The 26,951-nt window shown below is 58.1% G+C and overlaps 1 protein-coding gene across 1 annotated transcript; it reads left to right on the top strand.

Moving 5' to 3' along the window:
* The first annotated feature begins 178 nt into the window (after positions 1-178).
* Positions 179-21,775, top strand: ASS1 (argininosuccinate synthase 1). Its single transcript, XM_026049387.1, has 15 exons — positions 179-230; positions 331-455; positions 574-642; positions 919-1,107; positions 2,527-2,583; positions 2,916-2,990; positions 4,351-4,421; positions 4,800-4,830; positions 8,606-8,696; positions 9,955-10,039; positions 10,930-10,994; positions 13,760-13,891; positions 18,962-19,118; positions 20,784-20,849; positions 21,339-21,775. The coding sequence occupies exons 2-15, from the start codon at positions 348-350 to the stop codon at positions 21,391-21,393; spliced, it is 1,251 nt and encodes a 416-aa protein (XP_025905172.1). The 5' UTR covers positions 179-230; positions 331-347; the 3' UTR covers positions 21,394-21,775.
* Positions 21,776-26,951: the final 5,176 nt, after the last annotated feature.

Genomic DNA, 26,951 nt, shown 5'->3' with positions numbered 1-26,951 from the left:
GCTCCAACCCTTTGCTCCTCGTTGACGCGGTGAGTTTGGCTCATGGGGACTGGCTCAATCCATCCATGTCCTGGCACCGGAGCTGCGCGCGGAGCCGGCCCCGCTTGCAAAACAGGCGCGGGATCCCGCTGACTCGGCAGGGACAGGGGCAGGATCCGGCCGGCTCCGCTCCTCCCGGCCCCGGCCAAGGGTCGGCCGGCTCCGCGGGGCTGCATTGCCAGGACACGGGGGTAACTCCTGCGTGCCCAGCGCGGTGCCGGGGGACGGTGCCTTCGGTAGCGCTGGTGCCGGCGCCCCGGGCTGCTCCGCTGACCCCCCGTGTGCCCGCAGGAGCGGTCGCCAGCACCATGTCCGAGCCCAAGGGCACCGTGGTGCTCGCCTACAGCGGCGGCCTGGACACCTCCTGCATCCTGGTGTGGCTGAAGGAGCAGGGCTATGCCGTGGTGGCCTTCCTGGTGAGAAGTTCCTGGTTCCTCTGGCACCCGGAGACCCGCCGCTCGCCGGCGCAGCTGGGGCCTCCTGCCATCTCCGTCTCGTTTTTTCTCCCTTCCTTCATTTTTTCCTCCCTTCCAGGCCAACATTGGGCAAAAGGAGGACTTTGCAGAGGCGCGGAAGAAAGCGCTGGCGCTGGGGGCCAAGAAGGTAATGCTGTTCCCTCCTTGGTGCCCTGAGCATCCCTGCTCCTGCTGCAGGGCTGGAGTCTCCCGGGAAGGCACAGACCCCCAACCCTGGCAAGGAGGAGGAGGAGAAGGAGGAAACCCTTTCCTTAGAGGTTTTGCACCAAAGTCGTGCAGGAAAGGGATGATTTCTTGCTCCCGCTCCTCATGCAGTGACATTTATTATTGCAATTTAAAGACATAGCCGAACTCGGGAAGGTGCCAGGGGCAACGGGTGACGGTGGCGTCTCGGCGCGGGCAGGTCTTCGTGGAGGACGTGCGCAGGGAGTTCGTGGAGGAGTTCGTGTGGGCGGCCGTGCAGGCGGGCGCGCTCTACGAGGAGCGCTACCCGCTGGGCACGGCGCTGGCGCGGCCCTGCATCGCCCGCCGGCTCGTGGGCATCGCCCGGCGCGAGCGAGCCGCGTACGTCGCGCACGGCGCCACGGGAAAGGTGAGCGGCAGCCCCCCGCGCTCCGGACAGCGGGGTCCCCACTGGCCCCAGCCCTGCCGTCGGTTGCCACTAGAGGCAGTCGGAGACCGCAGAAACCTCGTCCATGGCGAAAGCGCTGGTTTATTCCCATTTTATCCCGAGCAAAGCCCTGCTCTCCCTGCAGAGTGGCCCATTCCCGCTCCCTTTCCCCTGGAAGTGGCTCAGGATGAAGGCAAGGGTGGCCGTTCTGCCCTCCCCAGCGCGCATCCCTCTGGATGTGCCAGCATCCCGGCCCGGAGGAGGAGGTGGATCAAGGCTGGTGCCCTCGGAGGAGTTAGGGATGCGGATGGGGTGGGCTGGGTGTCACTCGTCCCCTCTGGTCCCAACAGCTCCTGCACATCCCTGGGATGCAATGGATGGGAAACCACCTGGGGGGCTCTGGGTGCCCAGAGAGGCTCTCGGCCAGGCTGGGCAGCCCTCCGGCAAGGAGGACACGCGAGGTGGATGGGGAGGTTTCCCAGCCCCGGCTGCATCTCCGAGGAATTACGCCCTGGGATGGGGCAGGTTGCGGGTAACCCGAGCCCGCCCGGCTGAGCCGCCGCCTCGCAAGCACCGACCATCTGGGGCAGCCCCACGGCGGGAGCAGATGGGCGCGATTTGGGCGGCAAGGGGACGGAGCGGATACATCCGCACGCGCGTAATAGTCCCATGGGGGTTCAGCCCGGCTCTAAATGCATCCTGCACACCGGGAATGGGTCTCCGTGTCCCCCGGTGCTGCTGCAAAGGCGGCTTTGGAAAGCGCCATTCCCACGGGAGGGCTAATAACTCCCAGGCCATATCCTCTCCCTCTTCCCAGAGCCAGCCTCGTTAGCGACGCTCACCCAGCAGGGGCCAATTAAGAGCAAGGAGGTTCAGGTCTATTTAATGACGAGCTGAGGGTTTTATCTGCTCTTCCTTTGCTTTTGCATGACCCTTGTTGCTCTGGGTGCTTGTTGGGCTGTGATGGGACTTGCAGCACTTGGGGAGATGGGAGCAGCTCGTGGGGGCCCCTTCCCTGCTCCCGCTCAGGGTGCGGGGGGAAAAGTGGGGTTGATGGGATCCCCACGTGGGGCTGTTGCTGAAGGTGGGAGCTGCGACCTTAAATGACACCCTGGGGAGTTTCAGAGCTAAAAGCCTTAGAAGGGAGTGAAAATGCAGATCTGCTTTGCACGAGCGGAGTTTTCCAAGGCGCAGCCCAGGGAAGCGCTGCCTGGCACAGATCCGAGCCCCTTCCCGCTCCTCTCTGGCCTTTTCCACTCCTTTTTCGAGCATCTCCCACCAATTTTTTGCAGTGTCTTTCCCCAGACCCCTGTCCTTCCCCGCGGGCAGGGGCTGCTTCCCAGGGTCCCCCCCCAGCTCGGGGCAGAGCCTGTCCCCACGTGTCCCCTGCCTGCGTTTCAGGGCAACGACCAAGTGCGCTTCGAGCTCTCCTGCTACGCGCTGTGTCCCGGCATCCAGGTAAGGCACCCGCCGCCCCCGAGCGCTCCGTGGGGCTGCCTGGTGGGCTGAGCGCGGATAAATGTGGCCCTGGTTTTGGAGGGGGATTTCTTTTTACCCCATTGCAGCAGCTGCTGTGGGGCATCCCCGCGCCTCCTGCCCAGGGACCCCCGAAATCACCTGCTGTGTCCCCATAGCCACCCGGCGCAGGGGGTCCAGCCCCACCAAGGGATGAAAGGAGGCTTTTGAAGGGGACCTGGGCTCTATATAGACAAAGCTTATAGAGATAAAGGAAAAACATGAGAAATGTGACAGTCTGGGACAAAGGCCACCCGTCCTCATCCTCGTGCCAGGTCATCGCGCCATGGAGACTCCCTGAGTTTTACCGCCGCTTCCCGGGGCGCCGCGAGCTCATGGACTACGCCGAGGTAGGGAACGGGGCTGGCGCCGCCTTTTCTTTCCTTTCCCCTTTTTCCTTGGTTTTTTGTTCTCCCTCCTTTCTCAAAGGCCCGTAATTACCTGGCCGCTAATTGCAAGCCGCTTTCCGCCGGGCCTCGCGCCGCGCACAAAAGCGGCCGCCTCCCCCTGGGTCGCGCCTTCCTTTTTGAAGTACAAGTTGCACCAAAACATATCACAAGTTTTGCATCAGGTTGCCTAAGTGCCCACCAGGGAACCTTTCTTTTTTGCGGGGCTCCATGGAAATGCTTGACAACTCGCCTCAATCAATCAGGAGGCGAAAGGCAGCGCGGCGGCGCAGGAACCAGAAAATTGCTCTGGGTTTTAAATAGCAGCCGCCCGGGCGCTGCGGGGCGGGTGGCCGCGGTGCCGAAGCCACTGGGGCCCATCCGAGGCTTCCAACACGGCATGCACGGGACCCCATTCACCATCTGTGCATGTTGGCGGGAGCTTTCCATATGTTGCCAAACAACGTGTCAGCTTGGATGGTTATTAAGAGCAACGTGGTTTTATTAGGGGGAAATTGGGACGTGTGTTTGGGATTTTTTTTCGTTTTTTCTTTGCTTTTTCATTTTGGGGGTCTGCTCAAGCTGATGCACGTCAGGGTTTTGCTCCCTTCCTGGGGTGCTCCCATGGCAGGGGATGGTCCAGGTTAGGAATTGGAGGAATGAGGGGCTGTAAACCCCAACCCTGCACTTGACTGGTTTGGAAGCAGCTGGGATCAGCCACAGGTGAGATGAGTGCGAGCCAAGGCAAGAGAGGGCCCCGCAGCACCAGCAGAACCCAGTGATAATTGGCCATTGTTAATTGATCAGCATTGATTAATTCAGGTCAAACATCCCACCTCCATGGAGGCTCAGTGCTAGGGATGAGGGAGTTGGCAGGTGGCTCCTGCTGGAGGGTCCGGCAGGTCACTCATGATTATCCATGATTTCCATGATGATCCACCCCCGTCCCTGCTCCAGTTTGTGGCGGATCTCCGGGAATACCAGGATGCTGCAGCAATGCCAGGCTGGCTGTGACACCTGGGCTGCTCTATGGCATTGTGGTTGGCAGCTCCCGTTGGCATCATGCATGGAGCTGCCACAAACACGTGGGACGCTGTCCCGGTTCGGCTCGGCCGCTGCCTCTCGCTCGCACCCGTTGCCTCCTCCGCTGATTCCCCCACGCACCCGCCTCGTCTTCACAGGCCATTTCCCCCGTTGAGAAGCGAGGGGTTGATTCACGGTGCCGGTGGCCTTGTCAGGGCGCTGGGTGTCGGGCGGGAGGTGACGGGGGCCGTGGGCGCCGCGCGCCCGGGCTCCCTGACGGCTCCTGCCCTGCTCCCCGCAGAAACACGGGATCCCGGTGCCGGTGACGCCCCAGACGCCCTGGAGCATGGATGAAAACCTCATGCACATCAGGTGAGCACCCAGCGGAGCAAGTGCTGAGAACCTATGCCTTCTTTTCCCTGCTTTTCCATGTCCTCCCACCCTGTTGCATTGCACCTTTGGAGCCATGGAGGAGATGCAGCCCTGTCCACGCAGGGCTCTCTGCAATCTGCAGCTCCAGCCGCAGCATCTCCAGCTTTCTAGAGCCATCCATGCCCCATGGCAGCCAAGCCCATCACCTCTGCACTCCCTCAAACCTCGCAGTCCCTCCACGGGTCCCCAGGAAAACCCAGGGGAGCTGGAATAGGGATTTGCTCCCATCCCCACGGGACATCCTGGAGGCAGCTCCGCCACGGGAACGCGCTGGGACGGCGCGCGCCGCCTGCAGCCTCATCTCTCCCTTCTCCGCAGCTACGAAGCCGGGATCCTGGAGAACCCCAAGGTAATCCATCACCTCCCGCCTCGCCGCCTGGGCGGCCGCCGCCTAATTGGAAATTTCACGGTGGGCCGTGTGTGGCCGGGAGGCCGGGTCCCGCCGGCGGCGCGCGAGCCGCGGCGGCCACGGGGCGCGCGCCGTTTTGGGGGGATCCCGGGGGATCCAACGCTGGGGGATGAAGGAGGTGCCGTTAGGCAGGTGATGGAGGGCGCCAGGGCTGGTTCCTCGAGTCGCTGCTGTTGTGGCTCTGTCCCAGTGCTCTACGTGGGCACCTGGTGCGTCCTGTGAGGATGTCCCTGCCACGCGTGACGCCGAGGAGAGCGACCTCCCGCATCCATGAGCTATGTGGGCAGAGGGGGAGGCAGAAGCGGGCAGCCTCAAGCCTGGGCTGGCACTTGCCTTGTGCAGGGGACCGCGGGGCCAACGCGGCCCCAGGTGCCCCTCGCTCCCCACAGTGGGGCCATCCCGTCTGCAGAGCCCGTTCGATGCCATGCGGATCGGTCACCCCGGGTGCCCTCCGGAAAAGCAGGACCTGCCCCCTTGCTGAGGACATCCCCATCCCTGCTGGGGTGGCAAGTCTCTCTGCTCCCCATGCCCCCCTCTACATATCCCGGTGGAGGGAGTTTTCCAGGCTAAAACCAGCCTGGAAAACAGGGCCGATTCCGCGGTGACAGGGCTGCTCGGCCAAAGCCCATCCAGGAATCCTCCAGCCACCTGGGTGGCAAATGTGGAGCTGTCCCGGGAGGCTCCGGGGCCAATTTGCTCCATCCCGGCTCCTTTCCCATCCCGGGACAAGCCAGTCCGGGGTGCCGCATGCGGAGCGGCTCTCGGGAGCGCCCGGGGTGCGGAGCGGCCGCGGCTCCCCCCGAGCGCTGCCAAGCGCGGGGATTTGAAAGCAGATGGTTGAGCTATTTTCTGCCTCTGTGAGGCCCGATTGAAGGGCAATGAGGCAGCTAATGCGGAGAAAGATAGAAATTTACTTGCTTTAACTTCATATGGCACTCTGAAAGAGTTCATTCAGGCCCGGGCACAACAATATCAGCCGGATGAATAAACCATTTGCGGCATCGATAGCTCTGCATCATGGTTTACTTCATGGACCATTTGCTTCCAATTTCTTCTCTTCTTGCCCCGTTTTTCTTGCTGCTTTCTCCCCCGCTCCCTCCCTTTTCCACGCACTCTTCCTTCTTTTTTTTCCCCCCCTCCCTCTCTCCTTTCCTCCCCTCTCTCCCCTTTAAAGATGACATTGCAGGACGAGCCCCCCTGCGGGGCCGGATAAATAGGAGGCATTGATACACTGCAACAAACTATTTGTCATTTGAACTGTGCTTTTAGGAGGGAGAATAAAAAGCGGACAGCCGCGCGCCGTAATGATGGAATGCAAGCCAAATGTCACTTTTATTTCTATTTAGTTATTTTATTTAATAGGGGTTTTCATAGTTGCCTTAGAAAATTGGAAACTGCCTGACTTTGACTTCCAATGTTTAGTAAAGAGTTTTTAATAGTTTCTGGTTTTCTTGCCCCCCCGGCTCCCCTGTTGTTGCTCCCCCCTTCCAGCCTCGTCTTTCCTTTTGAACTCCAAGTTTTTCATCATCTCCGGCGGGTTTCTCCCTGGAAATCAGTATGAGCCGGGCCAGGAGAGGCCGGGCGCTGCCGAATGGAGAAGCCACAGCCGGTGGCATCCCATCGGGATGCGCGAGCCGGCGCCTGCTGCTTAAACACAGGGAAAGGGGCAAGAAGACGATGGAGCAGTGATTCCCGAGAGTTTTTGCTGTGGCGTGCATGGGTTCCTGGGAATAACCCCCGTTAACTCCCTGTGGGATTATCCGTGTCCCGGGCTGCAAGTATCCCGGGAATGTTGTTGGGCTCCAGCACCTCCCAGGGTGCCTGGAGGACAAACCAAGTTGGGACAGGTTAGCAAGAGCAGGCTGGATACCCGGCACCAGTTGGAATAGTATCTTCTGGCTACTTATTAGATAAGAAAAATGAAAATCCCCCTAAAAAGTTTGTTTCTCTGCTTTGAATTTTAGATGTCAACTTTTGCAGAGAAGCTAGTTTTCCATTCTTTTAAAAAAAAGACCCAAAAAATCATTTTTTCATTTCTTAGCCAGTTTCCTACTTGTTTTCTACTTTGGCCTTTCATTCCTCACTGGAAGGGAAAAGAAGAGAGAGGAATTGAAGAAAGTTTCTGCTTTAAACAGGAGAGATGAGGCAGGGGAGCCCCGTGCAGAGCCAAGGGCTCCAGCTGCCCGGGCTTTGCAGGAAAATGCCCTTTTATCACCCTTGCAGCAGAGGACGGGTTTGGGGAAAGGCCACGCTGCGCCACACGTGAGCGTGCAGCTGCTCTGCAGTGAGATTTCTGGGTGGTTTTAGGGAGCATCTTGTGGTTCGTGCTGCCCTTGGGTCCGCGCATGGGTGGAAGGAGAAAGGAGCAAACGGAGCCACTCGAAGCTAAGGAAATATTTGGACATCCTGGATTAAAGAAACCAAGGGCAGAGTCTTGCCAACCTGTCTGCTTAAAAGCAAAGGACGGTGCTGCTTTAAAAACTTCCTGATTTTGGAAAACGCAGGGAAATTTGGGGACAATGTATGTGACTTGAAGCTGTTTCCATGCATGCCAGTGTGTCAGGAAGCTCTTTTTGTGATTTCTACCTCCTTGCACGGACCCCAGGGATGTAGGCAGGTGCTCCGTGTCCCATTTGGCTCTCGCATCCCTAAATAAGGGGCTGGAAGCGTTTCAGGCCCAGAGCATTTGCGCACGGGTGCTGGAGAGAGGGCTGTGCTAAACGCCGAAGCTCCCTCATCATCTTGCTTTCTGGGACGGAAAGCCTATTTTTTACTATTTTCCTGCTGTTCTGGTACGTGCTTCAATTGCTGCAATTCACTGTTGTCACCCCGGCTTCCACTGGGCCAGCTCTAAAAGAGATAAGACGCCTCTTTACTCTAAATCTAGAGAGAAAAAAAAATATATATATATATATATATACATAAAGGTTGATGCGTTCTGAAATGGGTTTTTGCTTTGTTGCTCTATTTTCCCCCCCGTGCGTATTAACCTCGGGGACACCGTGAAAGAGCCCACGCGCCGCGAGCACCTGCTGGGGTCAGGTCTCGTCATTAGTTTTTCTTCGGAATGAAGCGCGCGGGGCCGGGGCGCGCGCGGGACCCGCCTCGCTCCGCCAAAGTCGCACTTTTCCCTGCCTGACTTGCTTCCCCGCAGCTATTCCGCCTCCAGCTGTGGGGGCGTCGAAGGAAAAGATGAGATCAAGTTGAGGGGAAAAATTGTCTGATTTCTCCTAGCCCTTTGTTTGTGGGGCCGCCCCCCTCGGGAAGGTTCGGAGCGCCTTTGTGCCGGCCCTGGAGCGGGATGTGGTCTAGGGGTGGGATGGGTGGTGTGGTGGGGATGGGTGGATATGGTGCTGTGGGGTTTGGGATGATGTTCCTGTGGGGCTGGGCACATGATGCCATGGAGTTTTGGATAATGTTGGGGACTTGGTGCCGTGGGGTTTGGGATGATGTTCCTGTAGGGTTGGGCATGTGGTGCCATGGGGTTTGGGATGATGCTCCTGTGCGGTTGGGGACATGGTGCCCTGAGTTTGGGATGATGTTCCTATGGGGTTGGAGGACATGGTGCCATGGAGTTTTGGATGATGTTCCTATGGAGCTGGTGGATGTGGTGGAGTTTGGGATATGTTCCTGTGAGTTTGGGGATGTGATGCCGTGGGGCTGGGAGATGCCATGTCCATGGACCAACCATCTTCACCCTTTTCTTTCCCTCTAGAATCCAGCTCCCCCTGGGCTCTACACGAAGACCTGTGATCCAGCCACCGCTCCGGACACCCCGGACATCCTGGAGATCGAGTTCAAACAGGGTAGGCACTTGCTTCGCAGCAGCCTTTTCCCCATGCAGGTCGAGACCCTCCTCATCCTCGCAGCTCCGGCTGCACCCATTCCCAGGGACAGATCCCATGGTCCAGCAAGGCCACCGGGCAGGACACACGGGGCTGTCCCCAAGCCTGGCACCACCTGGGATGTCCCCAAGGCACCTTCCCCACCACACGAGCCTTTCCCGACCCCATGGGGACCTTGAGCAGCTCCATTTTCCCGATCCTCCCCACGGACGAGGAGACCCTCCCCTGCGCCTCAGCCGGCCCCCGAGTTAATTTATTTGAAGTTTTAATCTAATTATTGCCCCTTTCCGAGGCTAAGCAGCTTTGGGCAGCGGCGGCCCCGACAATGCGGGCTCCGCGCCGGGTGGACAGCGGCCAAGAGCGCGCGGAGGCCGCGCGCAGAAAGAGCTTAAGCTTCATTATTGCCGCGACTTACATTTAATAGCAATTTACAACCGAGTTGATTTAAAGAAGGGGGAAAAAAAAAAGTGTGGGGGGGGAAATAGGGGTCTAGGCAGCGGGGGGAGCCCGGCTCGAGCGGGAGCCTCCGTTGTAAAGCCTCGAAAGGGAGGCATTGAGCGCGGAGCGGCAAGCGGCGGCGCGCGGGATGGTAATGAGCAGGGCAGATGGAGAGGGATTAGCCTCCGGCTCCGCGCCGCTCGCCTTTGTGGGCCCCGCGGTCCCCTTGTCAGCTTCCTAATACATTTATTGCTCATTTCACACCGCTAAAGAAAATGCCTCTTTTTATTCAGGGCTTTTTTTTTTTAAAAAAAACCGCTCCCCCCTTTTCCCTTCCCCTTCCCCGGCTTCTCCTTCGCGGCCTGCCACCCGGAGCCGTGAAAAATAAATAAATATAATAAGGGGGCGGTAGCGGGGAGCCCCGCGGCTCCGGCGGGTGGGACGGGAGCCCTCGCGCCCGCCCGGCGCTGGTGGGACAGACGGTGCCGGGCCCGAGGACAATCACCGAGCGTGAAATTCAATTAGTTCAGGGCCTGGTCGCGATTTCACAGGCCCTAAAATTAAAAAAAGGGAGTGAGTAAGGGGGGGGTGGGCGTTCTTATGGCCCTTTTTTATTTATTTATTTGGGCTCTTTCTGGTGAGGTGGGTCCCCCTCCGCGCCGCTCCCGCCGGCAGCAGCTTGGATGTGGCTTTTTAAGAAGTTATTTAGAGTTCATATCTGTCAGGTCGGCTTAGCGCGCGCGGGGTGACGGGCAGGGCTGAGCCGGCCGCGGCTCCGCAGGTGTCCCCGTCAAGGTCACCAACGCCGGGGACGGAGCCGCCCGCCAGGAGGCCCTGGAGCTCTTCGTCTACCTCAACGAGATCGCGTGAGTCCCCGCGCGCGGGGCAGGTGGCACCGGGAGAGGCAGGATGCGGACATGGTGCGGTTGCCTCTGGCACATTCCCGTATCTTCCCACATTCCCGTCCTAGGAGAGGAACTCGGGCTCCAACAGATCCCACCCTTGGGGGTCATTTTGTTTACTCCGCTCTGTCCCCCTGGTTGAGGGGACAGCCCTGGGACGCGGCGGTGGCACCGGCGCGCATGCCGCCCTCGCCGAGCGCCGCGCGGCTCCCCGGCGCCGTCCTCCTTTGTGCCCCCGCCTTTATCCCCCCGCAGCTGAATGGGAATGAACTTTTCCATGTAGTTCTCTTTTTAAATGTTAATTAAGTGGTTTTAAAATGACTTCGGCCATCATGAATACAGCTGCAGCAGCGCCCCGTGTCCCCCCCCACCATGCCGTTGCTTTGCCCGGTTCGTTCTCCGGTGGCCACCAAGCCCTGGGCGACCATCCCAGGTGCTACAAGGGCAGGAGAGGGAGGCTGGCACCGGTGACGAGAGACGGGCAAAGAGAACAAGTCCCTTTGTGTCACTCATCCAACCAGGCTGACCCAGACAGCATCCTTGGAATGGTACCTGCTGACGCTGGGTGCTGGGTCAGCCTTGTCCCATCTCTGTAGGGTGGCAACCACGCAGGTCACCATGTCCAGGGGGACAAACGGCTTTTCCAGGAGCCCTGTGCCCTGCTCCTGGGACAAGGGTTTACTAAGAAAGGTGCTCCTCCCGTGGTGGAGAAAAGCGGGTGTTTAGCTATCAGAATCACTGCTGATGCTGGTCGCAGCGGAGCTGCTTGTGGGGTATCATTTTTGGGTTGGTTTCCTCAATTTTGGTGATGGCTTGAGACGCGCAGGGTGCCAGCTGCTCCGTTTCTCCTGCAGAGGCAAGCACGGCGTCGGGCGCATCGACATCGTGGAGAACCGCTTCGTGGGAATGAAGTCCAGAGGTGAGCGGCACCTTCCCCGTCCTGGGCAGGCAGGACCGGGCCCCAGGCTCCTCTTTAAGCAGCATCAAGATCTTGCTTTTGAAGGGGCTTTGAACTGACCTCGCTAATGACAGTGGTTTTGGAGGCCCTGCCAGCGTCTCAGTTGGCACCAAGCTGGGGTCACGTTGCCACCAGGATCGGCAGGTCCCCTGCAAACTCTTTCCCCTTCAAGTCTTGGGAAAAACGTCAAGTTTGGGCTTGACTCGCTGCCTCCAGCTCCCAGGATTTTTACCAGAGCTCCAAATCCTGGTGCTTTTCCTTGGGACCCAGCCTGCAGAATGAGATGAATGAGAGGGACCCAGCTTGCTTTGGGAAATACTCTTTTAAGGTCCTTAACAGTGCAAAGAATTACAGAGATACAAAGCTTAGGCAAATCCAAGTCACGGGTTTCATTTTTTTTTTCCTTCAAGCCAGTTCTTTGATTAATTGATATATCTATGCCATTATTTGTGCTCTTTGTATTGATCATCCATTAGGGACCAGCTTAATTGCAAATCTCCCGAGGAGGAGCAGCCCCATTCAGAGCTCCTAATCAGTCCCCTCTCCGTGCGCCTGCACTCTTCTGCTTTAAATCTCGTTAATGCCTAATTAGACGCTCCCTTTCTTTAAACTTGCACTCTGTGGCAGGGCGCAAGCAAATATTGTGATAACACTTCGCAGCAGTGCACAGCCCCCCCGGCTCCCCCTCCTTACCCTGAGACCCAATGGGCTCCTTGGACCAAAAAAAAAAAACCCAAACCCTCGATTGTTTGATCTGAATTTAAACAATCGAATTAAAAAAAAAAAAAAAAAAAGAAAAAAGAAAATAAAAAGGGGGGGGAAAATCCCCTTGCACGCAACCACGCGCTGCATTTGTGTGCAGGATGCTGAGTAATTTGTCAAAATCCCTCTTTTTTTTTTTTTTAAGGAGCCGGTGACATGCTCTAGTGACCCTTGCAGCATTTAATAATTTCTCCCAAGCCCATTTAACTGTCACGTTTGTCTCCCGCGTGTCACCGCGAGGCGCGCTCGCGACGGCGGCTGGTGGCTTCGCGGGGACGCGATCGGCGGCTCCCAGCCATCCCCGCTCCACCCGGGAAAAACAGAGGCACGGAGAGGTTTTCCAAAGCAGGAGGGATTTGGGACATCTTCCCAGCCCCCTTGTCGGCTGGCACCTTGTCCTGGGTACCGGGGCAGTCCTCGCTCCGCGCCGCACGACGCGCGGGTGGAGGTTGAGCTGAGAGCGGCGCTTGCAAAGGAGGGGACTTCAGCTGCCTCCTCGGGCCCCCCGGCCCCGGCGGTAATTACGGGGTGATTGAAGCCTCGCCAGGCTGCTTTGCTGACACCTCTGTCTTTTTCCCTGTAAACACGGGGAGATGAAAATAGACACTCGGAGCCGCCGCGAGTGTCACTTTGAAGGCGCCTCTCGCGGCGGCGGGGCTGTCACTTCGCCTCCCCGCCTGTCACGGCCGCGCTCCTGGGCAGCGGGTTTCCTCACGGCTGGTGGGGGAATAACGGGGAAAACGGGTGTCGAGAAGGCCTGGGCGGCCCCCAGGGATGGGATGGGGCACTGCATGGGAGCTCATGTTGTCCTCCTGGATGAGGAATGAGCAGGAGGTTCTGGCAGTGGTGCCATTCAGGTGGGTTCCCTCAAAGAGGGGACGGTGACTGCAGGTACCGTCTCACGTGGTGGCATCTGCAGAGGGGCTCAGCACCCCTACGCAGCTCGGCGGGCAGTTGGAGCCACCTGCAGTGCTTTTTTCCCTTCATTTCCTCTTCAATTGAAGAGTGTTGGGTATTTTGGCAGCGAAGGTCAGTGCTCCCCTGGCTGGTAGGGGTGGCCTGTGGTGTCCTGCCAGCCACCGGGCACCATGGAAAGCGGTTCCTTAGGCAGCTCCTGGCCCCAGAGTATTGCAGCATGAGCACCGTGGGAGATGTTCAAGCTTTATCCTTATCGAATTCAGCATTTGTATGTTTTGGGGGAGAACGTCTGGTTTCTCTGTGACATGAGCTAGCAAGCCCGAACGGGCAGGGGATGCAAGGGTGGAGAGCAGGAACGGGCAGGTTATCCCCATGCCAGCTCAACGGGCATCACAGACGATGGTTCCTGCAGGTGCCTGTGTCTCCAGCTGCTGACTTTTACCCGTATTTAAGTGAGAAGTAAACACGTTGTGTGGAAAACAAGCCGCGAGCAGCAGGAACAAAAGGAGCGGGTCCCCTGCCCCGGCTTGCAAGAGCTTCTTCCCCTTGTGCAAATCAAATGTCCTTCCACCAAAGGGTCTTCCCGACTCGGGGAGGAAGCCGGGGGTCCTGGCAGCCCTGGGAGATGCCCAGGGCACTGCATCCCTGGGTATCCTCGCTTGTGCCGTGCTCCTTCCCGCCGGTGGCGGGGAGAGGAGGGGAGCTCGGGCCCCGCGTCGTGCGTTTAATTACAGGTTTTCAGCCGCAGACCGTTGGGCACGTAGCCGTGGGGGGATCGGTTCCCAAACCCTGTCATTTAGCCTCGTCAGAGTGCCTCTTCAAAGAGGGGAATCTAGAAATTTTCTCCACAAGGTGCGGAGTGGACTGTCTCGGCCCCAGCATGAATATAATGACAGATGCATTTTACAACAAGCTGGGACTGAATGCGCTCGACCACGGCTCCTTCTGTCAGCCAAGTCATTATTTTTTGTCATTTGCTGACAGGTTTGGTCTCATTCGTTTCTCTCTCTTTTTCTGCTTTTCCCCCTGCCTGGAAAAATGGCTAGGTATCTATGAGACCCCAGCGGGAACGATCCTATACCATGCACATTTAGATATCGAGGCCTTCACCATGGACCGGGAAGTGCGGAAAATCAAGCAGGGGCTCGCCCTGAAATTCTCCGAGCTGGTGTACAACGGTATGTACCATCCTCCAGCCTGGTCCCTGCCACCGCAGCCTTCCTCAGCCCTCCTCCTCACGCCCGCACCAGCCCCGTTGCCGCCAACGGCGGCAGATGCTGCTTGTTGGTTACGTAGTAATGGGCCAGGGCTACAAAACGCAGCTCTGGATTTCAGGGTATCCGTAGGAGGAGGGAAAAAATGGTTTTGCTGGTGTTTGGAGCATCCTGCCTGCCTTCGTGCTGAGGCAGGTCCGTGTTTTTCTTTGGGAATAGTGCCACCTTGCTAGAGGGCTTGCTGGTGGGAGATGTTCCTAGCAAAGCTTGGAACTGTTGGAGCTGCTGCTGGAGCTGTGTCCTTGCCCCAAGCTTGCTGCTGCTCCGGCACCAGCACCAGCCCTGCTGGCCTGTCCCATGCCCAGCGCTGTGACACGGGGCAGTTTTCCGACCAGGAGTCTGCTCCGCTTCTGATATATCCATGTGAACGTGGGAAGGGTCTGCTGGCCACAAGGCTGCGAGCGTGGGCTGGCACCGGTGGTATCCTGGGGGGCACAGCGCCTGTGGCTCGGGGTGCTGGGGAAGCTGTGGCTCTGCGGGGTGTATCCAGAGGACATTCCCCAAGGTGCCGGCTCCCGTCCGTCAGGGCTCGCACCGATCCCAGATTGGGGATATTGACCCCCTCCCATTTACACCCTTGCCTCTGTGGCTCACGGCTGGTAACCAGCCTGTCACGTCACAAGAACTTCATCCCTTCCACCAGCGCGGTGCCAGAGACAGGATCGCGGCTTGGAATAAGTTGCTCCGGGATAAGCAGAGTGTCCCTCTGCCCGGCAGCCACTGCCAACCCCACCCCGAGCAGGAGCTTTTCCAACCCGGGAGCTCTCCAGAGGGGCTCCGGGTGCTGCGGTTTGGGTCAGGGCGGTCTGCTGTGCTATGCGGCGCGCAGCCCACACAGGGGCACTGCGCGTTGCAGCTTGGCCGGGGCCGCCGCAGCGCAAACCCCAAAGCGCAGCCAAAAACGGGGGCCGGGCAGCCCTGCGCCCGCACCAGGCTGCCGCGGCCGTGCCCACGTTCATGCTGCTTGGCCGTGCCCTGGTAAGGGCGGCACTGCCGAGATATTGCATAGGAGTCAGGAAGGAGTGAGGCTGTGGAGAGCAGTGAAGCCCCTGGCCCTTCATCCTCCACTGCTGCCCCTTGGCTCTGCTCCGCTGCCTGCAAGGGCTCGGCTTGGAGGGTCTCAGCCCATTCTGCACCGTGCCCATGGGTCTGCAGGGAACAGACCATGGAGGGGACGAGGTTCTGCCTGAGGCTGCTGTGCTCCGGGCCACCCTGAGCTAGGCAGGAAGGGCAGCCCAGCGGGGAGGTCCCCGCGACCCCGGGAGCTTCTCCATGCCGAAACGCAGGGTCAGTCTGATGCCAAACTGGAGAGACACTCCTAAGTCTTGCAGATGTGCCCAGAGCCCCCATGCCCTGCACCCGAATTCCTGCTACGCCGCTCTCTGCTCCCAGCACTGTGCTCCTGCGAGTTAATCCAACGATTAACTCGGTATGAATTCCCACGGAGATCCCCACAGTCGGATTCCTTGGCTCCCCACGTCCACGTTCTTGTCCCCTGAGCTTTCCTCTCGGGGGATGTTACCTGCTGCTGCTTCCTCAGACTTGCACCTAAGACCTGGCCCTTCATGCAGGAGCCCACTTGCTGCCTAAACTTTGTTTTAGGGGCTCCAGTGCATGGGTTTTGCAGCAGGGCGAGTGCTCCCGTGGCCGGGGAGGCTGAGCCAACTGCCCGGGGGGGTATAAGAGGTGCTGGGCCACCGGGAAGTCACAGTTGTCCCCTGCTGCTGAGCACAGAGAAAGAAGCTCTTGAATCACGGCCTCTTTTAACTCGCTCTCTGATGCTCTGTCTGCCTCTGGCTATTTGTATTAGACTTTGTTCTGCGTTGGCTTTTATTTTTTGCTCTCATTTAAGTCTAAACCTGTTTGTTTATTTCTAAACACCTGATTGTTGTGAAGCCACAAGATTAAAGAGCCGGTTGGGTAACAGTGTTTTTATTTATCGCCCCCACCTATTGCAAGCAAAAAGGCTCCTCTTTCTGCGGCTCCGAGTGCTGTCGGAACAGAAAATAAAGCGCCGCGTTTATGGGCAGGGCCCTTTGCCTTTCCTGCGGGAATCGCAGCCCTGTTCCCGCGCGGTTCGACAAGGCTCCCCCCAAACCAAACATTACAGCACTGAAACTACTGATTAGCCTTGTTAGCCGGTAACCTTCCTGCAGCAGCTGTGATAGTCACCCGGCTGCTTCAGCCCGCAGCAACAGCCGGTTTGGCCACGGGAGCGTTCTTTGATCCGGTTCCTGGTGCGTTTGCCAGAGCCTCCGCGTGCCGGGCAGCTCCACGAGGCGAGCTCCGAGTCAGGCAGGTTGAAGCTGTTGCTTCGTGCTGCCCAACGGTGTTTTCTGGCGCTTTTGTTAAGAAAGCTGCTCGCCGCGGTGTGCTTCATCCCGGTATGGATGTGTTTGGTTTACGTTAGCAAGGCGGCGTGAGCAGCAAAGCGGGAAGCAGGGCTGGGAAGCTACCAGGTGCTGCGGATACGGGACGGCCTCAAAGAGCCAAGGCTGGAAGCTGGTTGGACTCGGAGCAGAGTGAAGGTTGTTGTGCCTATTGTGCTGCTGTGTTTGATGTGGTGTTGTACATGCAGCTGTGTGGGCTGGCCAAAAATGCCCTTTTTTGGCTGTGTTGTCTTGCACATCCACAGTCTAACCGCTCGGCTATGGTGTGTGAACCCGGATCCCAGCTGAAGCAAGGTCTGGGCATGTCTGAGGCCCTGATCTTTCTACCAGAACTTGCAAGCCCCGTCCGTGGGGCTGAGACCATCTTGCCATGTCCGTGGGCATGGGTGCCACGGATAGGGGCTTGCACAGGGTGGAAGCTCCTGTCCACCACATGCATTGGGGGGTGCTGAGCAAGGTGCCTGGTTGCTTGTGGTTGTGATTTGGGTTCCAATTTGGGTTCCATCAGGACAGCATCCAGGTGCTTTGGCCAGGACACAGCCCATGCGGGAGAGCCTGAATGCAGGAATACCCCAAGCGGTGCAAACAGGCTCAAAGGCGGCCCCCTCCCACCCAAGGGTGGCCGCTGCAGGCCAGGCTTTCAAGCTCTCCCTCCTTCAACACCTCATTACTGCAACTAGGCTCTGACTTTAAGAGAATTAGTGTTTATCTCCCCCACCTCCATCCCGACCGATCCCATTGTGGAGACTTTGTGGCTTTGAAGAGCGCTCCTGGCAGGTAGGGCCAGGTGTTTAAATGCCATTGTCCCCCAGCGGCCCTGCCTGCGCCGCAGATTGGAACGATTAGAGCTGGATGGCAGCTACAGAGTGGGAAGGCTATTAAGAGGGCTCGCTTCCAGTGGGGAATGTGTTTGCAGTGGGGGGTGAGGAAGGAGGGGGCGCTTCCTCACACCTGGAGTTGTCAGAGTCAGGATTTAAGTAGCTGGTTATTATTTTAATGTGTCTTTTTTTTTTTGCTTCCTCCTGTTATGGGGATGCAACAGCCCTAAATCAGTCCTGGCGTTTGAAGAGTTTGACTTTGGGTGCGCTTATCAAAAAGAGGGGTTTATTTGCTGGTAACCGGGCTCTCAGTGCTGCGATGCTGCTTGCCCAGCAGACCTGCTTTGGGGGACGTTGGAGTCCCCGCTGCAGGACCACGTTCATTCCAGCCTCATCCAGAGACCATGTGCTCCATAGGGACCACGTGGCAGCTCCATGGAAGGAGATGCCTGTCCCCAGCTGGTCCCAACACCAGACCCTTAGGGAAGGCTGCAAAGGAAACCTCAGCGTGTGCAAGGAAACACACACTGTGTCCATAGGGATGGCTCCCGCATGGACCAGGAGGTTGTCCCAGCTGGAGGGGGCCCGGCTGCATCGCTGCAGCCCGGCTCCGGTCGAGGTGAAACAACAAAAGCAACTGTTTGTTTCTCTAATGGCTTGGACCTCGTCCCCGAAGGCCAGCTGGGAAAGGAAAGGTGAGAGGGCACCTGTGTGTGAACAGAACGGGAGAGAGATTAGAGAGATAAAACGCCGGCATCGCTGGCGGCTGGTGAATAGGCTCTCTTTCTCTCTATCTCCTTCTCCATCTCCTGGGCTTTATTCCGGGTCTCGGAGGGCTCCGTGGCTAATTACCCCGCTTAGTGACAGCAGGGTGCACAGGAATGGCAGGCCAGGCTGGAGGACCGGGGCCACGGGCAGCCTCGCTCCGGATGCCGGCAGAGCTGTCATCTTCCCGTCTCCCGCTACCTCTCCAGGAGCGGGGACGCAAATGTTCAGAGCGAGCTGAGTAAAACCTGCCCCGTGGCGTGGGCAGGATGGGACCCGGGTGCTCCTTGTGCATCCAGGTGCCGAGGGCGCGCGGCGACAGATGCGCTGCGCGGCAGTGGGAGGAAAGCAGAGCCGTATCACCCTAGAAAGGGCCGGGGAAGGTGAGCTACCTGGGAGCTGCCCCAGACATATGTGCCCTGATCCGCACGGCGATAGCGCCCCGGGGTCAGGCCCCCCCGGGCCGGGTCACCTCTCGGGAGCCGCTGCCCGCTGCAGCGGGGACGGGAGCGTGGGAGTGGGCTGGGGGCCACCGTCCCAGGCGTGGGAGCCGCTGGGGCCTCGTCCTGTCCCGTCTGCCACGCAGGAGGGGCTGTTGCAGGGCAGGGTTTATGCTCCTAGGGTGATCCAGAGCGGGATATATGGGGTGCTGGTGTGGGCACCCCAGTGGAGCACGTGGTTGCTGGGGGTGACCTCCTCGGGCCTCCGCTGCTCCCCATGAGGCTGGTGTGTCCCCAGAGTCTGTCACACAGAGGCCTTTAATGCCCCCTGCAAGGGCACCTGTTTGCCTCTGTGTTCAGCCCATTTCACAGGTGGCAAAACCAAGGGCCATCAAGGCAACTGATGACATCTCCACCGCTTCACATGGCCCCCAGGCGCGCTCATCCTCGCCCAGATCCCATCCCTGCTGCTTCTCCAGCACCTTCCTTCCAGGACATAGAGCGGGATGGGGTCTGTCCTGGTGTGGACCCGACCCCGCTAACGCCGCCTCCCGCCCGCAGGCTTCTGGCACAGCCCCGAGTGCGAGTTCGTGCGGCACTGCATCGGCCGCTCGCAGGAGGCCGTGCAGGGCACGGTGCGCCTCGCCGTGCTCAAGGGCCACGTCTACGTGCTGGGCCGCGCGTCGCCGCGCTCGCTGTACAACGAGGAGCTGGTGAGGTGAGCGCCCGCGGGGCCAGCGGCGTCCCGCTGCACGCCGAGGGTCCAGGGAAGCGCCGCGGTGGGTGAGGAGGGTGATGGTGTGGGGCTGAAGAGCACGCCACCAACCTGGGCAGACCGGGCATGGCAGAGACCTAAAAACCAAGACCAACTTCTGGCTTTAAAATAAATCTCTCCTCCAGCCAAGTGCCCAAAATGGGGCTCCCCAGTCACCAAAATGGGGCTCCCAGTGCCCCTTTGGGTTCAATCTCCCTCCCACAAGAGCCACTCAAGGCTGCCCCATCACAATGCCCAGGACAACCTCCTCGGAGCCGCGTGCCCGTCGGCAGCACGAGCCTTGTTTTGAAGTCAATATTATCCTTTTTTCTTCCCTCGGGCTTTTGCTTTTTTCCATCTTGTTTGCTTGCTCGCTTGTGCGCTGCATCCCCCCTCCCAGCCCTCCCTCAACCCCTTTCAATCTCTCTAAACACTTTATAAGCCATAAATATACCCGAATGAGTTTAGATCAGTTGGAGTAAATGTCAAATTATCTTCTCTCTTTCTCTTCTGTGGCTTTTTTCCCCCCCTTCCCTCCCCCTCAAAATCAACAGCTCCTAATAATCCGTCCCAACCCTTCATTATGCCTTGCGCTCTCACTTGGAGAGATTAAATGAATAAAGTATTAAAAAAAAAAAAAAAAGGAAGGAAAAAAAAATAGAGGATGGAGAGGGGGGTGGGACTGAGGAAAAAGAGGGAGAGAAAAGCAGGGGCACTTATTCTCCCTGCGTCTCCAACCATTTTCCTTTTCTTTTTGATTTCTACATCGCTGGTTTGAAAGCCTTTGAGTGACGGCGTCACAGGAACCCGAGAGAAAGCTGTGAGAGGCAGAGCTGTGTGGAAATGCCTCTGCACAGTAGGTAGAAAGTAACGTAATTATAGAGCAGGTCAGAACCACTCGAATGAGCAAAAATAAAAGCACAGAGGTTTTTCTGTAGCCCGTCAGGGGAGGTAAAATCATTGTAAACTCTTTTTTTACAAAAAAAATCCCCTCTTTTTCCTTCTTTCTTTTGAGGTTTGCGGCTCCCGGGAGAGGAGCCCTGTGTTTGGGGCATGGTGTTGGCTGTGGGAGTTGGGTGACGCTTTGGGGTGTCACGTGTGGTAGCTGCCTTGTGGCCAAGACCACCTCGGGGCTCATGGCTGGGGATGTGACATGGAGCCTCTGCCCCGGGACATGTCACCATTGCCTCAGTCCTTATCCCTGGTGTCACCACATGGTGCTTCTTGTCTCCATCCTGGGCCTGCTGACACAACATGGTGCTTTTGGTCTCCATTCTGGGCCCAGTGTCATCACATGGTGCTTCTAGTCTCCATCCTGGGCCCAGTGGCACAACATGGTGCCTCTGATCTCCATCCTGGGCCCAGTAATACAACATGGTGCTCTTGGTCTCCATCCTGGGCCTGGTGTCACAACATGGTGCCGCTGATCTCCGTTCTGGGCCCAGTGGCACAACATGGTGCTTCTGGTCTCCATCCTGGGCCTGGTGACACAACATGGTGCCTCTAGCAGGTCTGAGCAGGACTCAAGGCCCCATGTCACCCCCGTCCCCGGTGCCACAGCCTCAGTGGTGACACCAGGCCTGCTCCACGTCCCTGGAGCCACCGTCACCGTCTCCCTTCTCCCCGCAGCATGAACGTGCAAGGGGACTACGAGCCCGCCGACGCCACCGGCTTCATCAACATCAACTCACTCAGGTGCGTGGGGACAGCCCGGGACCCGCATGGGCTCCATCCTGGAGCATCCCGGCTCATCCCAGCCTCCCTCCCTGCTGCGCCCGGCTGCTTCCCAAGCCCCTCTCCGGCACTAACAGCCCTCCGGGATCCAAAGCCCTGCCTAATTACAGCCTTCCAGCGAGCATCCACTCTTGTTATTTTACTTATTTCCAGCACCCCCTCCCCATTTAAACACGGCAAAAACGGGCTGCATTTACATAATGGGCTCTTAATTTTTTCCCCGTTGCCTGTTAACTGCTTTGTTCTCGCTGATGCACCATGTCCCTCCACCCCTCTCAGATAAATTAATTACATTATCTCGTGGGAAGGAGGGGAAAAAATATAATTAAACTGTATAGGCCTTAACAAACGCCTGCTCTTCACACCCCCTCATTCTGCTTAAATTAATTGAAAGGAAATGTGTGTTATTACTGTTAATTTGCAATTAATTTTTTTTAATCTGGTTTCCAGGCTAAAGGAATATCATCGTCTCCAGAGCAAGGTCACCGTAAAGCAGGATGAATAGCAATCAATCGCATGCGGGCCTCCCGCTCCCCTTTCTAATTTTGCTAAGAACTAGCGCTAATTGTGGTGGTAATTTGTAATTGTAACTCGTCTCCCAGAGCCGGCGCCGAGGTTGCGAGTGAAATGGAAGCATTAAAAAGGTGCTCGGCCAGAGGAGAAGTGGGGAAAGAAATTAAAAACAGCCACGCGCTGGGGCTCTTCATTGAGAGCGGGGCTTTATTCTTGGCTTGTTTGTTTGCTCTTCTTGCGTTGAGTTGGCCAAGCGCTTCCCTGAGTCGGGCTTTGTGAAATTTGTAATGGATTAAGTGCCTCTGAAGGACGTGAGGGTTTTGTCGCAATCGGTACCTTTTTATTAAAGTGGGGAAGGAGGAGAGAAATCTTCCCCCAAGCAAGGCATCTACCTGGTTTCTTCCTCTGCGACTGCTGCCAGACGGAGGGGGCAAGGTGGGTGGGCAGGGGGCAATAAACCCGTCGCCTCGCGGGGCGCTTTGTTTTTACGGTGGTTAAGAGGATTTCGTTCTCCCTCTTTTGTCTTCATTTTCGTGTGCAGGGATCAGACTTGGGGCTCGCTTAAGAAAAAGAAAATAAAATAGAAAGCCACAACACGCAGCCAAACATGCAGCTGAAGAGAACTGTCTAGTTCCCTCTTTCGGTTTGATTTAGAGAGAGGATTTCTTTCCTGTTGCGTATGCAGGCAAATTAAAGATCCCTCTGTCCCCAGGCTTAGCTTTGCTGTCTATCGAGCATGTTGCTGGAGCAGCTCAGCGAGGGGAAGTGAAACCGGCTGAACCTGCTCTGAAATGTAAGATGGAAAGAGGTAACTGCAAAGAAAACCCTTTCCAAGCCCTGCGAATGCCTGGGCAGCCCGAGGGGCATGCGGAGGCTCCTGGGCACCTCTCTGGGGTGAGGAGAACATTTGTGCCAAGGAGATGGGCACCCAAGAGCGCGGCCACCATCCCTCTTTGGGGCTGCTCGCGCGTCCTGCACTCGCCCCGCTTCCCAAGCCTGTAAGCGTGACAAGTTCTGACATCACAGCTGGGAAAATAACATGTTATTTTCCCAGCTTGGATGTTACTTTCCCTGCTATTACTGGCAGCTACCATCTTGGGAGGAGAAAGCAGCGGAGGGTTGTCAGGCAGGGAAACAGAAATGGTTTTCTGGGCTGGTGGAGCCTGTCTGACCCCCGTGGGGTGGAGGAAGAGAGGGATGCTGCGAGAACCGCCTGGTTTTCTGTGTCCTGTTGCTGTCTACTGCTTGGAGTGAGAACTTGGGGACTGCATGTTGCAGATCATATACAGCGTGTAAGAGTTCAGGAACCTATGGATGGTTGAGCTTTGCTTTTCTCCTTGCATTGCTGTACATTTATGCTATATTTCTCCTCCCTGATATACGGCCCGCTGTCAGTGCTGCATGCATTTCTGCTGTTGTATGGGGCCTCAGGGCCCATTCCTGCCTTCAGCAGAGCCTGTTCCTCAGGGATGTCTCTGCTGCAGTCTCCTCCAGGGGGTTATTTGCTTATTTGCTCAGTTGCCTTTTCCTTTGGGTGGCTGCTTGTCACATCCAAGCTAGACAGCAAGAGCTTCCCCCAAAGGCTGCAAAGGGCCCTTCAGGTGCTGTGGGTGGGTAAGGAACCCTCGTGCAGTCTAGTGCAATGGCTCATTTCTCCTGGGCTGCTCCACCAGCAGGAAATCCTTGCAGAAACTGTGACTTGGATATCCTGGGTGACCAGCTTCCCAAATGCATGCAGCGGGTGTACTCTGGGGTGGAAAAAACACTGGATCAGCAAGGTTCCCAAAGCACCTGGTGAAGCTCCAGCGGAAGCATTGGGCGTGTAACATTTGGGGCTTTCAAGGTGGCTCTTTCCTGCTTCCTGCAACACCCACTCTGATTGGAAATGACAGCAAGGCACCGCGTGGTATAGGAGCCCCAAGAATAGACACCATCTCCCAGGGTTTTTCATCTCCTGGGCAGGCCTGTGTCATGAGAAAGCCCGGAAAGACTGTGGGAAAGGGATCCGTGGCCACCCTTGATCACTGCTGAGCCTCAAAGCTTGGATACCTGGATATCCAGCTATCTTCAAAGCTGGGACACCTGCCTACCCCTCACAGCATCTTTACCCCATAGCCTGAGCCATGGGCTGGCAGAGCTGGGGGCACCAAGTGGCCGAGAGCGACCCGGCCACGGGCCACGCTGCGGGGCTGATCCACAGGCCTCGCAGGGAAGGGCTCGTCCAGGGTCACGGCAATCGATATCTCATCTGCAGGCTCTCCTAGCGGAAGTGATAGTATATTGGAACATGGTAATGGGTCTTGTCTAGTGGAAAAGGCTAATCTTCCCCAGCTGTACAGGATCTCCGCAGGTGTCCTCTGGCTCTCCCCGCGTTGCCACCAGCCCCGCAGCAAGCCAAGGAGCAGCCAGGTTGCTTTAAAGCCGCAGCCCTCTTATTTAGTGCCAATCTCCCCCAGCTGGGCCTGGATGAAGGCTCTTCTTTTTGCAGCAGCTTTCTGCGAGCTGGGGCTTTTGGCCTGCAAAGCCCTTCCTGGGCACTGCCAAAACACAGGCAAAACAGGGATGAGGGAAAGCTGCCTTCGTGACAGCCTCGTGGCCTGCAGAGCACTTTCCATATGTTCCGTGTGGAGGATGTGCGTGGCAGAGCCCAGCTCGCATCCCTGCCGTGCACACGCACCAAGAGTGGCTGCAGAAGCTCAGGTTTGTCCTCCTGGGCTCCAGCTGAGCTCCCACCACCCATCCCTGCTGCCCCTGGCCTCCAAGCAGGCAAGGTGAGATCTTCTCCAGGTCTTCGCTGGGCTGGGAATGGAGGTGATTCCTAAACGTACCACCGGAGAGGGAAGCGGGGAGAGGCTGCAAGCCAGCAAAGCGAGGGGCAAATCTCCCCTTCCCCTGCCCAACCAGCCTTACCCACTCAGTTCATCTTTGTATGTGACCACGTGAGCCTGCTCCTTCCAACCTGTTTGGCTACCGTTGCCTGCTGGAGCCTGCGGCATCACTGTGGCGGAATCGCGTCAAGTGTTCCCGTTTCTCTTACAGGTACAGGGAATTACTGGGTTTAAGGTATCACATGCACATGGATTTTACAGCAGGTGCTATTGTGAACAGTTCTGAGCAATATATGGGTTTGGACAGCGTGTCTTGGAGGTTGGTTGTGGGGTACATAGAGTGTGAATGTGGCTGGCACCACGGCAGAGGGTGCAGGACCCATAATGAGAGGCTCAGGATTGGGGGGACCAAGGGGCTGAGCTGGGACCACCTGTGGGGCCGGGCATCCTCTGTGACACTCCTGGGGCACCTCCATGGTGCTCTGCGTGTGACCAAGTCTCATCGGGGTCATGCTAGAGGTGCGCTTGGCTTTGCTTGGTGTAGGGACTGCAACTCACACAATGCAGCCAATATTGGATGGGCGTTACAGGAAAAAAATCCCAGGGACTAAAAGTACCACTTCATTTCACTGGGTGGAAATGGGAAGCAAAGGGGAGAGCAGGAGGGTGGTGGGGAGGTCAGGTCCTCCAGGGCACCTGGGCTGTGTCCGAAGGGACTCCGTCCCCGTCACTTGTCCTCCCTGGCACTTGGCTTGCCCATGTGAGGGCTCTGGGAGGGGACCTCAACCCTCTTTTCCTAAAGAGGAAGGAAATCGTCTTATTGTGCTACCAAATATGTAATTTGGAGTTGAGAGCGGCAGTCCCCGGGGCTCAGGGCCTGCGGTCAGACCAGGTGGGGACCCGTGGCAGAAGGATGGGCCGCAGGGATGACACGGCGCAGCCACAGGGCTGGCGATTCCCACGGCAGAGCCGCCTCCAGCGGCGGCGGATTGGCCGGGAATCAAGCAAGTCCCCGCCAAAAAGCCTTTGGTCCCGTTAACCTTTGGAAACGCAGCTCCCCGTGGTTAATGGGAGTGGGAAAGGCGCCCCTGGGTGCTGCTCCCGGGTCATGGGGCGGCAGCGACACGCGGTTATTGAGTGTAGATGCGCTTCCCAGAGACGGGCATTGCCCCGGTGTGGTTGGGAGTCGTCGGGCGCGAGCTTCCCAGGCAAGCCTTTGTGGAGCCCTTAACAAGGTGGCTTTGTGTCCGCCGGGAGCAGGAGCCGCTCCTGCTCCTTGCCCGGGAGCGCCCCGACGGCGGCGCGGTCCCTCAAAGCCAGCTTTATGCTCCCGCGCGCAGCAGAGGGACACAAGGGCCCTTCTGCTCGCTCGGGACAAAAGGCTGCCCTGCGGGGACGGAGCGGTGAAGCCCGGCCGGCCCCGGCGGGGGGAATATCCGCATGGACGGCCGCTCCGTCCAGCCCGGCTTGGAGCCCATCTGGTCGCTGCGGCGCTTGGGGAGGGCTGCGGCCACCGGACAGGGACATCGCAGGTGGCTTTGGTTCTTACTGGGAGCCCAGGGAGGTGGCAGCCCCATGGTGGCCAACCTGCGTGTTGGGCATTGAATGTGCACGGTTCCAAACCTGAGCCAGCCAGAGTGGTGCCAGCTCTGGAGCAGAACGGGATGGCACGTGAGTGACGCTCACCACGAGGGACCTTGAGGTAGCGGCACAAGCCTGGAAGCATCTCCCTGTGCGTCTCCACGTTTGGCTAGGGAGCTGCCCTCTCCGGCCACCTCTCCGATCCCCGGGAGCCTCCTCTCGCTTTGGGACCCCTCGCTCTTTGCTGCAAGTGCCCTTGTCGTCCCCTCTCGCCCCCAGCCATCTGCCTCCGCACTCTTCCTCCCGCTCCGGGTTTACCGCCGTGCCTTAAACCCGCGTCCCAGGGTCAGCGTGTCACTGCAGCCCCTCATTGATTTGTTTTACCTCCCTGTGGCTAAAGCACTTTGGCCCCAGCCCCACGGAGTCACATCAGGTCTGGTCCGAGCCCTTGCCCAGCCCGGACCCCGGCCAGGATGGGCCCTACGGGCACGTGGCCGCGGGCGGGCGGCCAGCTGAGCCGCTGATCTCCGACCCCCCGGGCCACCTAATGCATCTCCCTGGTTTAGCCGGATCGATATGTCCATAAAAGCGAGGAAGAAACCCCAGGTGGGGAGGCCCCGCTTGTTTGCAAAACCCCGCGGCTGGTTTAGTGCGTTCCCCCCGCGCGCTCCTGCACGGGAACGGGCCGCCCAGAGCCTTGGGGACACGAAGGCAGGAGCCGGAGTGACATCAGCCCTGGCACGTGGGGAGCTGCCCTGCCACGACAGCCACGCGTTGACTTCATGCACCCGAGCAGCGGGCTGATAAAACAGGGTAAGAGCCGGGAGCTAAGGCTCAACCTTCCCGGCAAGCAGCCTGGCGCGGTTCGGCTACCAGCCAGGAATGCCCAAGACAGCAGGGCTCTTGCCCCGATGTCCCCACCGGGATTAGAGGGATCGAGGCAGAGGAAAGGAGGCTGACCTCAAATGCACATCAACCTGTGATCTCAAACCCTCCACCGCTCGCCCAGCCATGGGCCATCCCGTTAACCATCGTTAAATGGCTGCGGGGAATTATCCGCCCTGGGTGCTGCGCAGGGGAGGAGCTCGCTTGCCCTCTGGCTGGACTGGATCGGGGATTTTAACATGTGCAAAGGCAACGA

The sequence above is a fragment of the Nothoprocta perdicaria genome, unplaced genomic scaffold (genome assembly GCF_003342845.1).
Source record: "Nothoprocta perdicaria isolate Ctin4 unplaced genomic scaffold, notPer1 scaffold_6, whole genome shotgun sequence".
Lineage (NCBI taxonomy): Eukaryota > Metazoa > Chordata > Aves > Tinamiformes > Tinamidae > Nothoprocta > Nothoprocta perdicaria.
Note: the sequence above shows the minus strand (reverse complement) of the source record. Positions and strands in the feature narration are given on the sequence as shown.